A 12291-nucleotide genomic window follows, 5' to 3' on the forward strand; every position below is an offset into this window, starting at 1 on the left:
TTTGGAGATGAGATGTTTTACTACTCTGTTCTGGTGCCCATAGGAAACTCAGGATCATTTTCTGCTGTTTCATGTGGGACAGGCCACATGGTGGTATCTCTTTTGCTGGTCCCAGACCCTGAAGCAAGAGACACACCTCTGAGGCTGCCATCTTCTTGAGTTCCAGGCAAAAGGGAGGCACATATCCTAACAAACTGTAGATCCTCAAACCTGTCTGGAGGCCTGTTGTAAGACTCCTAAGGCTTGGCATGATGGGATGGAGGTAGGAAAGCAGGAACACCACACTCACAATGACTTTCAACTTCCGGTTTCTTTTCTATGTCAACTCATCCCACCTTGAAAAGCTTGTATCTCCATCCTGAGTTTACTCGGAACTATCCTTCAAATCCATTGTTTTATGGTATCAATTTTAAGTATTAAAAATACCCAGGAGGCTGGGTGTGGTGGCTCACACCTGTAATCCCAGCACTTTGGGAGGCCGAGGCGGGCAGATCACGAGGTCAGGAAATCGAGACCATCCTGGCTAACAGGGTGCAACCCCATCTCTACTAAAAATACAAAAAATTAGCCAGGCGTGGTGGCGGGCGCCTGTAGTCCCAGCTACTTGGGAGGCTGAGGCAGGAGAATGGCATGAACCTGGGAGGCAGAGCTTGTAGTGAGCTGAGATCATGCCACTGCACTCCAGCCTGGGTGACAGAGCAAGACTTCATCAAAAAAAAAAAAAAAAAAAAAAAAACCCAGGATCTAACAACCCAAAAACTTTTTTCTTTATTGTTCATGCATATCAAAAGTCATTTGTCTCATTCCAGTAGCTCTAACTTTAAAAAAAGACATACAAAAAAGTCATTTTGATGTTTATTGGGTAGTCAGATGGCTTCTTTCTCTAGGCAGAAGCCTATCCTACCAACAGGATGATGAGGCAAAGGATTGGGTGAAATAAATTGCTGGGCGAAAACATTAAGTTAATATCAGATTCTTACTCTGTTACATATATGTTTGCTATGATATCAGAGTGACCCTGCATTCTATGCAGATGGGCACTCAGGGCATTTTGGACTCTTGCATGATAATGTTGGTGGTGCTTGAGCAAGGCCTAGGGTGGGAAGTCTAGCACCTCCTTACAGTTGTTTCAGATTCTGTAAGGATTGCCTGTCAGGTCAGACTTAGAACTGTACTTCTGCACTAATAATTCATTGTCACCTTAAGACGCATATTCCGTATATTGTAAAAATGTTTCCTTGGGCTCTACCCACTTCCAAAAACGTGTTTGGGGTGGTTTACAACAAAAATTCACAAATACAGTGAAACCATTAACCATTCAACATGGATTAAGGTTTAAGAGGTAAAATGTTTATAGCAAAACCCCTAGGGTAAAGGAAGTTTCTGCACTAAGCACAGGAATTAACTCTGCCTTTTGGCCCTCAAGACTAAGACAAACTCTCACTTCACTTTGTTAGGTGGGCTATGAGGGTAGCTTATCACTTGGGCCTTCATACAGAGGCGTTAGAAAACTGTGAACAATATCTTCAACAGCAGTTTTACAAAAACTTGTCTTTTTTAAAAAATCAACCTTTCCTTTATATAGAAACCAAAGCCACGATAGTCATAGTTAGAAAAAATAATCTGTGGAAAGCCAGATTTATATACTCCAGATATACAGTGTTGTCAGGACCTAACCTAATATTGGGAAATTTAAATAATTTATAGCTAATGTATCTTAAGCCAGTGCTTCTCAAACTTTCATGGGCATATGCTACCATCTGGTGATCTTTTTAAAATTCAGTTTCTTGGCTAGCCATGTGCAGAAAATGGAAACTGTACCCCTTCCTTACACCTTATACAAAAATTAACTCAAGATGGATTAAAGACTTAAATGTAAAACCCAAAACCATAAAAACCCTAGAAGAAAACCTAGACAATACCATTCATGACATAGGCATGGGCAAAGACGTCATGACGAAAACGCCAAAAGCAATGGCAACAAAAGCCAAAATTGACAAATGGGATCTAATTAAACTAAAGAGCTTCTGCACAGCAAAAGAAACTATCATCAGAGTGAACAGGTGACATACAGAATGGGAGAAAATTTTTGCAATCTACTCATCTGACAAAGGTCTAATATCCAGAATTTACAAGGAACTTAAACAAATTTACAAGAAAAAAACAACCCTACAAAAAGTGGGCAAAGATATGAACAGACACTTCTCAAAAGAAGACATTTACATGGCCAAAAAACATGAAAAAAATTTCAACATCACTGATCATTAGAGAAATGCAAATCAAAACCACAACGAGACACCATCTCATGCCAGTCAGAATGACGATTATTAAAAAGTCAAGAAACAATAGATGCTGGTGAGGCTGTGGAGAAATAGGAAGACTTTTACACTGTTGGTGGGAGTGTAAATTAGTTCAACCATTGCGTAAGATAGTATGGTGATTCCTCAGGGATCTAGAACCAGAAATACCATTTGACCCAGTAATCCCATTACTGGGTATATACCCAAAGGAATATAAATTATTCTACTATAAAGACACATGCACGTGTATGTTTATTACAGCACTATTTACAACAGCAAAGTCATGGAAGCAACCCAAATGCCCATCAATGATAGACTGGATAAAGAAAATGTAGCACATATATACCACGGAATACTATGCAGCCATAAAAAGGAATGAGATCATGTCCTTTGCAGGGACATGAATGAAGCTGGCAGCCATCATCCTCAGCAAACTAACACAGGAACAGAAAACCAAACACTGCATGTTCTCACTCATAAGTGGGAGTTGAACAATGAGAACACATGGACACAGGGAGAGGAACAACACACACCAGGTCCTGTTGGGGGATGGGGGGCATGGGGAGGGAACTTAGAGGACAGGTCAATAGGTACAGCAAACCACCATGACACACGTATACCTATGTAACAAACCTGCACATTCTGCACATGTATCCCAGAACTTAAAGTAAAATAAAACAATAAAAAATAAATTAAAACAAAATTCAGTTTCTAATTCACTGGGTCTGGGCTGGGGCCTGGGAATTTGAATTTCTATCAGGATACCTTTACTGCTGGTCCATGGACCACACTTTGAGGAGCAGATACCTCTTAGAGATATCAGAGGTCTCAAATGGGCTATTGACAGAAGTTTGAAGACAGATAATTTAAGACTGGACAGATAATTCTGAGTCCTCCATGACTCAGACCAAAGGCATTTCTTTATACCTGGGAGTTCTTTTGCTAGTTTTCCCTTTAGCCCTCGTCTTCATCATTATTATTATATTGTATTATATTATTATTACTTTGGTTTTAAAAACTATTTTTGCATTCACTTAGTATTTTATGGCAGTAGTTCTCAACCTTGACCACTCTTTGTAATCCACTGGGGAGCTTAAAAAAGATCCCGGCCGGGTGCGTTGGTTCACGCCTGTAATCCCACCACTTTGGGAGGCCAAGGTGGGCAGATCGCCCGAGGTCAGGAATTCGAGACCAGCCTGGCCAACATGGTGAAACCCCGTCTCTGCTAAAAACACAAAAAATTAGCCAGGTGTGGTGGTGGGCACCTGTAATCCCAGTGACTCGGGAGGCTGAGGCAGAAGAATTGCTTTAATCCAGGAGGCGGAGGTTGCAGTGAGCCAAGATCGTGCCACTGCACTCCAGCCTGGGTGACTGAGTGAAACTCCATCTCAGGGAAAAAAAAAAAAAAGAAGTCCCAATACCGGGTCCCATGCCCAGAAGAGTCTTAGCATGTACCTTATCATGCACCATAGATGCAGGTATCTTTGTTATTTTGAGTGAAAGGATCTAGTATGGTAGGTAGGAAAACTGATGTGTTTATGTGAGGGATGAAGTGACAAATGAAAGGTTTGGCTTTATATTCATGTCTATTCTAGTTAGGCTCTTTTTGCAAGAAACTGAGACTCTCAAATGACTAAAAAGAAAGGGCGGAGTATGGGGGTGGGTATTGTATGGAAAATTGGTAGGAAGCCCTAAAGGGAGTAGCCCTAAACTGTTAGGAAGAGGGAGCTATAAGGACGAGCTACTTTTCTTTAACTTTCTCTCTTGGTATCATTGTTTCTTTTAGCATATCTGCTGCAGTCTCCTTTCACTCTCTTTTTTTTTCTCTTTTTTTTTATTATTATACTTTAAGTTCTAGGGTACATGTGCACAATGTGCAGGTTTGTTACACATGTATACATGTGCCATGTTGGTGTGCTGCACCCATTAACTTGTCATTTATATCTCCTAATGCTATCCCTCCTCCCTCCCCCCACCCCACGACAGGCCCCAGTGTGTGATGTTCCCCACCTTGTGTCCAAGTGTTCTCATTGTTCAATTTCCACCTATGAGTGAGAACATGTGGTGTTTGGTTTTCTGTCCTTGAGATAGTTTGCTCAGAATGATGGTTTCCAGCTTCATCCATGGCCCTACAAAGGACAAGAACTCATCCTTTTTTATGGCTGCATAGTATTCCATGGTGTATCTGTGCCACATTTTCTTAATCCAGTCTATCATTGATGGACATTTGGGTTGGTTCCAAGTCTTTACTATTGTGAATAGTGCAGCAAGAAACATACATGTGCATGTGTCTTTACAGCAGCATGATTTATAATCCTTTGGGTATATACCCAGTAATGGGATGGCTGGGTCAAATGGTATTTCTAGTTCTAGATCTTTAAGGAATCGCCACACTGTCTTCCACAATGAAAAAAACCATTATTTAAAAAATTAATTATTTTATCTGTGCGGTTATGCCTTTAACTTGACATGCAGTTAAATTTGTTTCATTTTATGACTTTTTAAAGTCTTTAGAGTTGGCAATTTTGTTATTCTTTATAGTTAAGTTTATGTTTTTTAACTAATTAAAAGACTTACCAATATTAGAAAATAGAAATAATGTGAATATGCACACTCACATTCTTTTTATTTGTGTCCTTTTTCCTAATCCCTCTTTACTGATATAATAAACTTTCTTTTTCTGTTTTTTGCAAGTTTTTTTTTTTTTTATACTTTAAGTTCTAGGGTACATGTGCACAATGTGCAGGTTTGTTACATATGTATACATGTGCCATGCTGGTGTGCTGCACCCATTAACTCGTCATTTACATTAGGTATATCTCCTAATGCTATCCCTCCCCCCTCCCCCCACCCCACGACAGGCCCCAGTGTGTGATGTTCCCCTTCCTGTGTCCAAGTGTTCTCATTGTTCAGTTCCCACCTATGAGTGAGAACATGTGGTGTTTGGTCAGTCTCCTTTCACTCTCACTGCTAGTCAGTCTCCTTTCACTCTCACTGCTGGGTGGTTTATTCTGTTTTTCTCCATCACAGCCCCTGCTTACTCCCTGTTGACCTCAGTTTATGCATGGACCCATTCCTGACCTGTCTTCAGCAGCAGCTGGGATTGCTGACAGCTTCATTTTTTTTTTTTTTGAACATGCATTTCAAATTGTTGAGAGAAGGAATTTGATTGGCATTGTATGCCTTAGAACACTGGCACACCCAAGACTTAGTTGCTATTCGCATATTCAATCAGTGCTGATGGGGGAGGGGCAGGAGGTGTTTGAGGCCTAGAAAAAGAAATACAGCTAGCAAAGACTGCCACTTCCTGTAGGTAGGACTCTTGCCTTGGGAAGGAGTCAGTGGTGAGGCCAGCATTCTGTGGTTTGGTCCTTTTTATTCACTTTTTTTTTTTTAAGAAAGTCATCTCTCCTCTGCATGGAGGTAGTTCAGTCATAGCATGACTTTCAGGCAGGGCCAAGAAATATAGTATGAGCTTTATTGCCCTCTTGTCTCTTCATACTCAGAGGCCAAACCAATAGGAATATTTCACAAGGTCAGTAAAGTGAATCAGTTAAACTAAACAAAACGGTTTAAACCAAACCACCTCAGATTTGCTTTGTATTTTTGAGATATCTTAATTTATTTTAATTCAATGTAAAAAGAAAAGACTCTATTCCATCCAAAGTATCAACAAATGCATTGATCTTAGGGGCTACAACTACAGGAGAGGGAATAATTCGGGTTTGTTTGGTGAAGGCCTGATGGCCAGGGAGCCCCGCTCTGCCATTCCTAGTCATTTTTGTTCCCCCACCGGAAATGCTGCTCCCTCATTCCCAGGATCTCAGAGTGTCTCAAAAGCACAGAGGCCATCTTTGGAGGCAGTGGGTGTGCTCATGCTTGTGCTCCTGTGTACTAGGGGCAGAGAGTGGAGGGATCTTTGAGAAAGCAGACACAGGAGAACAAGCTCAAGCCCTTACCCCAGAATCTCAACTCCCTTCTTCTTTCTGTACTGTTTGTTCAGGGGCGAAAAATACTCTTCCTCAGCGTTCCCCACACACAGGCTTTTAATGAGCTCTGTTTTTAGTTTTTATTTGCTGATCAATAAACTGAGGGTAGGTCTTGTCTGTTCCCAGAGATAAAGAACTGCATGCATAACTGGTCTCTATCCAGCCGAACAAGCGCCGGTTTCTCTTTGTTTTTCACAGTGTTTCTGAGAGATAAGAGGAAACCACCCAGACATGATACATGACCATGGGAGGTTTTGAAATAATATTTTATAAACTCATTCCCTATTCTAAGCTGTGGATTCGGGATAGAAAGAAAGGGGGAGGGCACCACATATAGCATAAGTTGATTCTTTTTTGGGATAAAAATAAGCAGGCAAACACACACATACACAGACATGCACACACACACACAACATATGAATAAATGTTCAGCTGGGGAAATAAGCCAATTTTCAGTTATAGGCTTGAAAGTCAAATAGGAAAAATTTTAGTAGTGCAAATGAATACATCCCTGAAAATTCAGTGACTGTTTCCTACCACAAAAACTTCCTCTGTCATATGGATTCAAAATCAGTATTGAGCAGAGCCAGATATATTCCCAGAAGACTATGGGATTCAATCAGGATAGAGTCCAATTAAGTGCATGCCCTTCGGGGCTTTCAGCAGGTTTCTGAGAAAGAGGGGTTGATTTGAGACAAATGATGATGCAAGATTTTAAGTAGTGTAAGACTAAACTTAAGATCAGTTGGCACTGATAAAGGCACAAAGAGTAAATGTTTTCAATACCAAATGAAAATTATGGTAGCAATTTGAATGGTTGTATTTTATCATTTAGGAGAAATTTGCTATTAAGCTAAGGAAAGAAGACTTGGGGCTGATATGATAGGACAGTGGGGATGCAGCATAGGAAGATAGGGTCTTGAGGAATGTTAGGAGGAGTACACTTAAGAGACAGAGAGAGTGGTTAATAGAAGGGAAATTTAAGTTGAAAGCCATGACATCATTATTTCAGCAAATAGAAAAAAAAAAAAAGAGAATGTAGTCTTACTGAAGACGAGTCCATCTTACCTACTCTGCGTTACTGTTTCTTTCTATCTCTAGGCTCATGAGCTTTAGTTGCTCTATTGTAGACTCTTGTCTATATCTCATCTCCAGTGCTGGATGGTAACTTGCCTGTAGGGAAAAAATATGTCTCATGGTTTCTCAAATTTCTCCACAACACCTAGTGTGGGACCTTACTGAAATAGTAGCTCAATAAATGTTAATTGGCAGAATTAATTAATGAATGGTATCCTCATGAAGTAATTATTTTTCCAAATTAAATGCTAGATTTTGGGAAACCAAAGCTGGATTATATTTTTTCCTTCTAATACCAGGTAAATCAGAGGAGCAATTTATGAATAAATCATTAGAAACTTATTTCAAAAGGAATTGGCTGGTCTAATGCTGGATATTGGGTAGGAAAATTAAATGTGTCAGTTTTAGGAGAGAGGCCAAAATCCAACGGACTTTTTATTGATCCCAGATTCATTCAATCAGACTAAACTTAGATGTTTTTTAGTTTTGGTTAATCTGACCAGTACGTTTCCTGTGCAGGTCTACTTTTTGGGAAGATTGGCTTCATGAGAGCACAGGTTCTGTCTATCTTGCTCACTGTCATATCTCCAGCATCCAGAACAGTCTTGCCTGGAATGTAGTAGGGGCTTAAGAAACAATCATGGAGCGGAGGGAAAGAGAGGGACAGAGGAAGCGAATAAAGAATGAAGGGAGGGAGGGCTCTGAATTTCATACCAGTTAAACTGTCACTTATTTACTCACTCATCGGTTGTGAAGGACCCCCCTCAGATTCTGTGTTAGGCACCAAGGATACCAAAATTATGAGGTGCCACAGTGTTTGCTCTCAAAGAACTGATAGTCTAGCGAGAGAGAAAGAGACAGCTCTAACACAACAGAGAGAGATCTAACACAACAGTGCTGTGCAGCAGAGCAAATGTCACTGTCATAAAGGGAGTTTGCCAAAGGGAACATCTAATTTGTCCCAGGAAGGGCAGGATGCAAAACATATGGCTAACCTGAGCAGAATCTTAATAAATGCAATGATGCTTTGAAGGCTTGAGAACCGTTTAATCTGTATAGTCCTAAAACCGACTGTGGACAGATTGAATAAAACATGGAAGACTGCAAGTCATTACATTTTGGCCATTCTCTATTCAGAGTCATTTTGATATTAGAAGTTATTTTGTGTTGACACTATTGGACTTTGGTTTCATTCAGGTAGTACAAATGCCTACAGTGAGTCCGTCATACTGCAGCTTATCACAGAATCATGGCTTTATAAGTACAGTCTTTATAAGCACAGTCTAAATAACACAAATTGAAGGTCCGATGTTTGGGCCAGACCTACACTGTACACCAGGAGTAACAGCTTTGTTAAGCATAATCAGTTAGGACCACTATTTGTTCTTTTCTGAGCAAATCCTTGTTCCTGTGACAAGGATTAATGATATGACAGCCATAAGGTAGTCTTTGTATTTTATAGCAACCTATAGCTGTAAAGATGTGTGTTTTCCACTGAAATGGCAAGTTTTCTAAAGAGGGTAGGTTTGACAACTTGACAACAAAGGAAGAATCAGTGGTAAAAAAAAAGAATAAATTTTCGTTGACTAAGTTTATTTACATATAGTACAGGATTCTGTGGATATGATGCTAGACTTCTTAAGCAAGAAAATTCAGTGTCTAAGGAAAAAGGAGATCCTGCTTTGACTTCTACTTCTGGATTTCCTTATTCAGGTGCTGACTCCAGCACAGATCAAGTCAATTTGTCAGGCAATTCTGGACTCTGGGAAGCAGTATGCCATAAAGAAGAGGAAACCATTCCCCCTGATGTATTCTTACTATGGAACCGAATACTTGGGTAAGTGAAGGTGTTTGCATGGGCCTGTAGGATGGGGAAAGTCTCTAATATAATACCAAATAAAGGCTGGAAGATTTTGTTTTTGCCATAGGTCATTACTATTCATTTAATAAGAAATACTTTAAAATTTTCTTTAAAAACCTATACTGATACATAACACAAATCACAAGTTAATATTTGTTTTCGTAGTCTACCTGACAGAAATGTAGCTATTTTAACAATTACTTTCACTAAAGACTAATATCTTTATTCTAGATTGTAAGCTCATTGGCCTGATTTTGCTGAAACATTGTGAAAACTTTTCACACACGATTGAAAATAGTGCCTCTGCATAGGGAAGTAGGATTCAGCCACTAACATTTTAAAGTTTTTAATAGTAGTGTGTTTATAACAGACTATTAAATTGTAATGGCTAATGGTGAGCTCTGGGCCATGCAAAAAAAAAAAAAAAAGGGAAATTAGTTACTCTTCTTTTGAGTCCTTCAGTGGCTTACCATTACTACTGAGCAAGATTTGCAAGGCCCTTTATGGACCACCTGCCTCTTTCTCTAGACTCAAACTTTATCTTTACCCTCCAGGTTCTGTCCAGCATAGTCTCCCACATGCAGTGTTCTCTTTCCACCTTTGTCCATGTTCCTTTTGCCTAGAATGCCCTACTTCCCCCAACCCCTTTATCTATCTGTAATAATTATACCCAGATTTCAAGACTGCTCAAACATCATTAATCTGCTGAAAAATGTTCCGTGCTTTTGGAAAAAGGGTTGTTGAATCCTCTCTGGAGAAAGATTCACAAGTTTCAGGTTTTCTCCCAAAGCAAAACTGGGTAACATGCTGTCATCCTGCGTATACTTCTATTGGAGCCCTTATTACACTGTAATTAGTGGCTTACCTGCCTAACTGCCTGAGCAGGCTTTGTACACCTTCAGGATGGGAACTTTCTCTCATTTATCTTCATGATTCCTAGACCTTCACCACAGAGCTTGCACATAATTAGGGAACCCAAATGAATGAATGAATAGCTAATAAACAACTTCAATGAGTTTTCTCAAAGAAATTTTATGTCTGTTTAAGTTTCCCCAAAATCAAATGCTGAGACAAGGATTTGGGTGTAAAAGGTTTATTTGAAAGGTAATTTCAGAAAATGTTGATAGAGGTGTGGAGAAATGAGACAAGAAAGAGAAAGAAGCTAATTGAGTGTGTAATAATGAGCAACTGTGGACAACTGAGGCTCAGTTCCCCTAGGGAATCTTAGAGACTTTATAGAACACATCTCAGAATCATTTCACCCAAGGGGTGAGGAAGCTGGGGTATTCATCCACCAACTCTCTGCTTTATTGATTGGCTGCTCCTAGAGGTATTAATTCCCTAGCAATTCTGTCCTGCCCCTTTGGGCAGGGCATACTCCTGTGGCCAGAGAAAGCCTCAGGCAAAATGATAGATGCTTGAGATATGAAGCGGGAGCAAAGATGCATCTGAATGGTGAGTGTAGATGAGGTGATGAGCCAGGGCACTGACAGTGTCTGCTATAGTCCCCTAATCTATTCCATTCATTTTTCTGGTTTTATTTTTTGAGACAAGGTCTTGCTCTGTCACCCAGGCTGGAGTGCAATGGTGTGATCATAGCTCACGCAACCTCGACCTCCTGAGCTCAGTTGATCCTCCTGCCTCAGCCTTCCAAGTAGCTAGGACTACAGGTATGCTTCAGTATGCCTGGTCAAATTTTTATCTTTAATTTTTTTTTTTTTTTATAGAGACAGGGTCTTGTTATGTTGCCCAGGCTGGCCTTGAATTCCTGGCTCAAGTGATCCTACCACCTTAGCCTCCCAATATTTTTCAGGTTTTCGTTACAGAAATTAACATTCTGGCTTTCTACATATATATAGCTTAAACTAGATTTCTATCTAGTGCATAAATATTTTCCTGAAAAGCAAGCTTTTTTTCCCAACAATTTCGAATCCAGCAAAATAAAGATATTTTCAAATTTCATGATCAGATTTTAAGAGCAATAGAAATTTTGACTGAATACAAACTGTAAAGCTGTTTCCAGGGAGTCAAGAGTTCTGAGTATGGCAAAGTAAAAGATCCCTGAATGCAAAAAGAAAGCTTTAAAGTTATAGAGTTGAGTTTAAAGAGCAAGCCATCAGAATATATTGACCCTAGTACTGCCCACTAATCGGGATTCTACTAACTGGGAATGAGTGAAAACTCCTAGAGGGACTGGACTTTTACCTTTGTTAAGCTAACTTCTTTTCCAAAGGCAGGTTCAGGCCTTTGCTAGTTCAATACCCATTGCTAGTTCAGAATTCTCTGAGGAATTCTCAAGACTTTGCTCAGATGACACTGTCTGTATGGAACCTTCAGCATCCCCTCCACCTCTGAGGCCAAGTTAAGCTCTCCTCCATTCCTTCTATTAGTCCTTGTAGTAGTCATGGTTCTCTAGACAAACAGAATATGATTTCTTATATAACTAAATGATTTATTATAAGGAATTGGCTCACATGATTATGGAGGCTGAGAAAGCCAGATCCAGGAAAGCCAATAATGTAAGTTCCAGTTTGAGTCCAAATCTGAAGGCAGGAGAAGGCCAATGTCCCAGTTCAAAGACAGTCAGGCAGGACAAACTAATTATTTCTTACTCAGACTCTTTATTCTATTCAGGCCTTCGGTGAATTGGATGAGGTCCACCCACATTGGAGAGAGCAATGTGCTTAGCTCAGTGAACAGGTTCAAATGTTATTTTTATCCAGAAACACCCTCACAGACACACCCAGAAGTGACATTTAACCAAATATCTGGACACTCCATGGCCAAGTCAAGTTGACACACACAATTAACCATCATACTCCTGGTACACATTGCTCATAGAACACTTATCATGTCATGTTCTAATTATTTCTTTACAAATCTGGCCGTTTCATTGGACTGGATGGGGAGGTCTTCAAATGTATCGACCAAATCATGTTTATCTGTATAACCAGGGTTAGACAGTGCCTAACATGCAAGTGCTAAATGTAAAGGATTAAGTAAATGAATATCAATAACTAGTGTTAACATTACAAAAGAGGGATTTAGTCTGTTTTGTGCAGTG

General features: G+C 39.8%; 1 protein-coding gene across 1 annotated transcript in view; it reads left to right on the top strand.

Moving 5' to 3' along the window:
• The window catches only part of LANCL3 (LanC like family member 3), a 113382-nt gene that overhangs the window by 75829 nt on the left and 25262 nt on the right, over nucleotides 1–12291 (top strand). Inside the window, exon 2 of the mRNA XM_003815396.3 lies at nucleotides 9080–9203. Within this exon, the coding sequence (XP_003815444.2) occupies nucleotides 9080–9203 (124 nt within the window). The remainder of the gene's footprint in view (nucleotides 1–9079; nucleotides 9204–12291) is intronic.

The sequence above is a fragment of the Pan paniscus genome, chromosome X, assembly GCF_029289425.2.
Source record: "Pan paniscus chromosome X, NHGRI_mPanPan1-v2.0_pri, whole genome shotgun sequence".
NCBI lineage: Eukaryota > Metazoa > Chordata > Mammalia > Primates > Hominidae > Pan > Pan paniscus.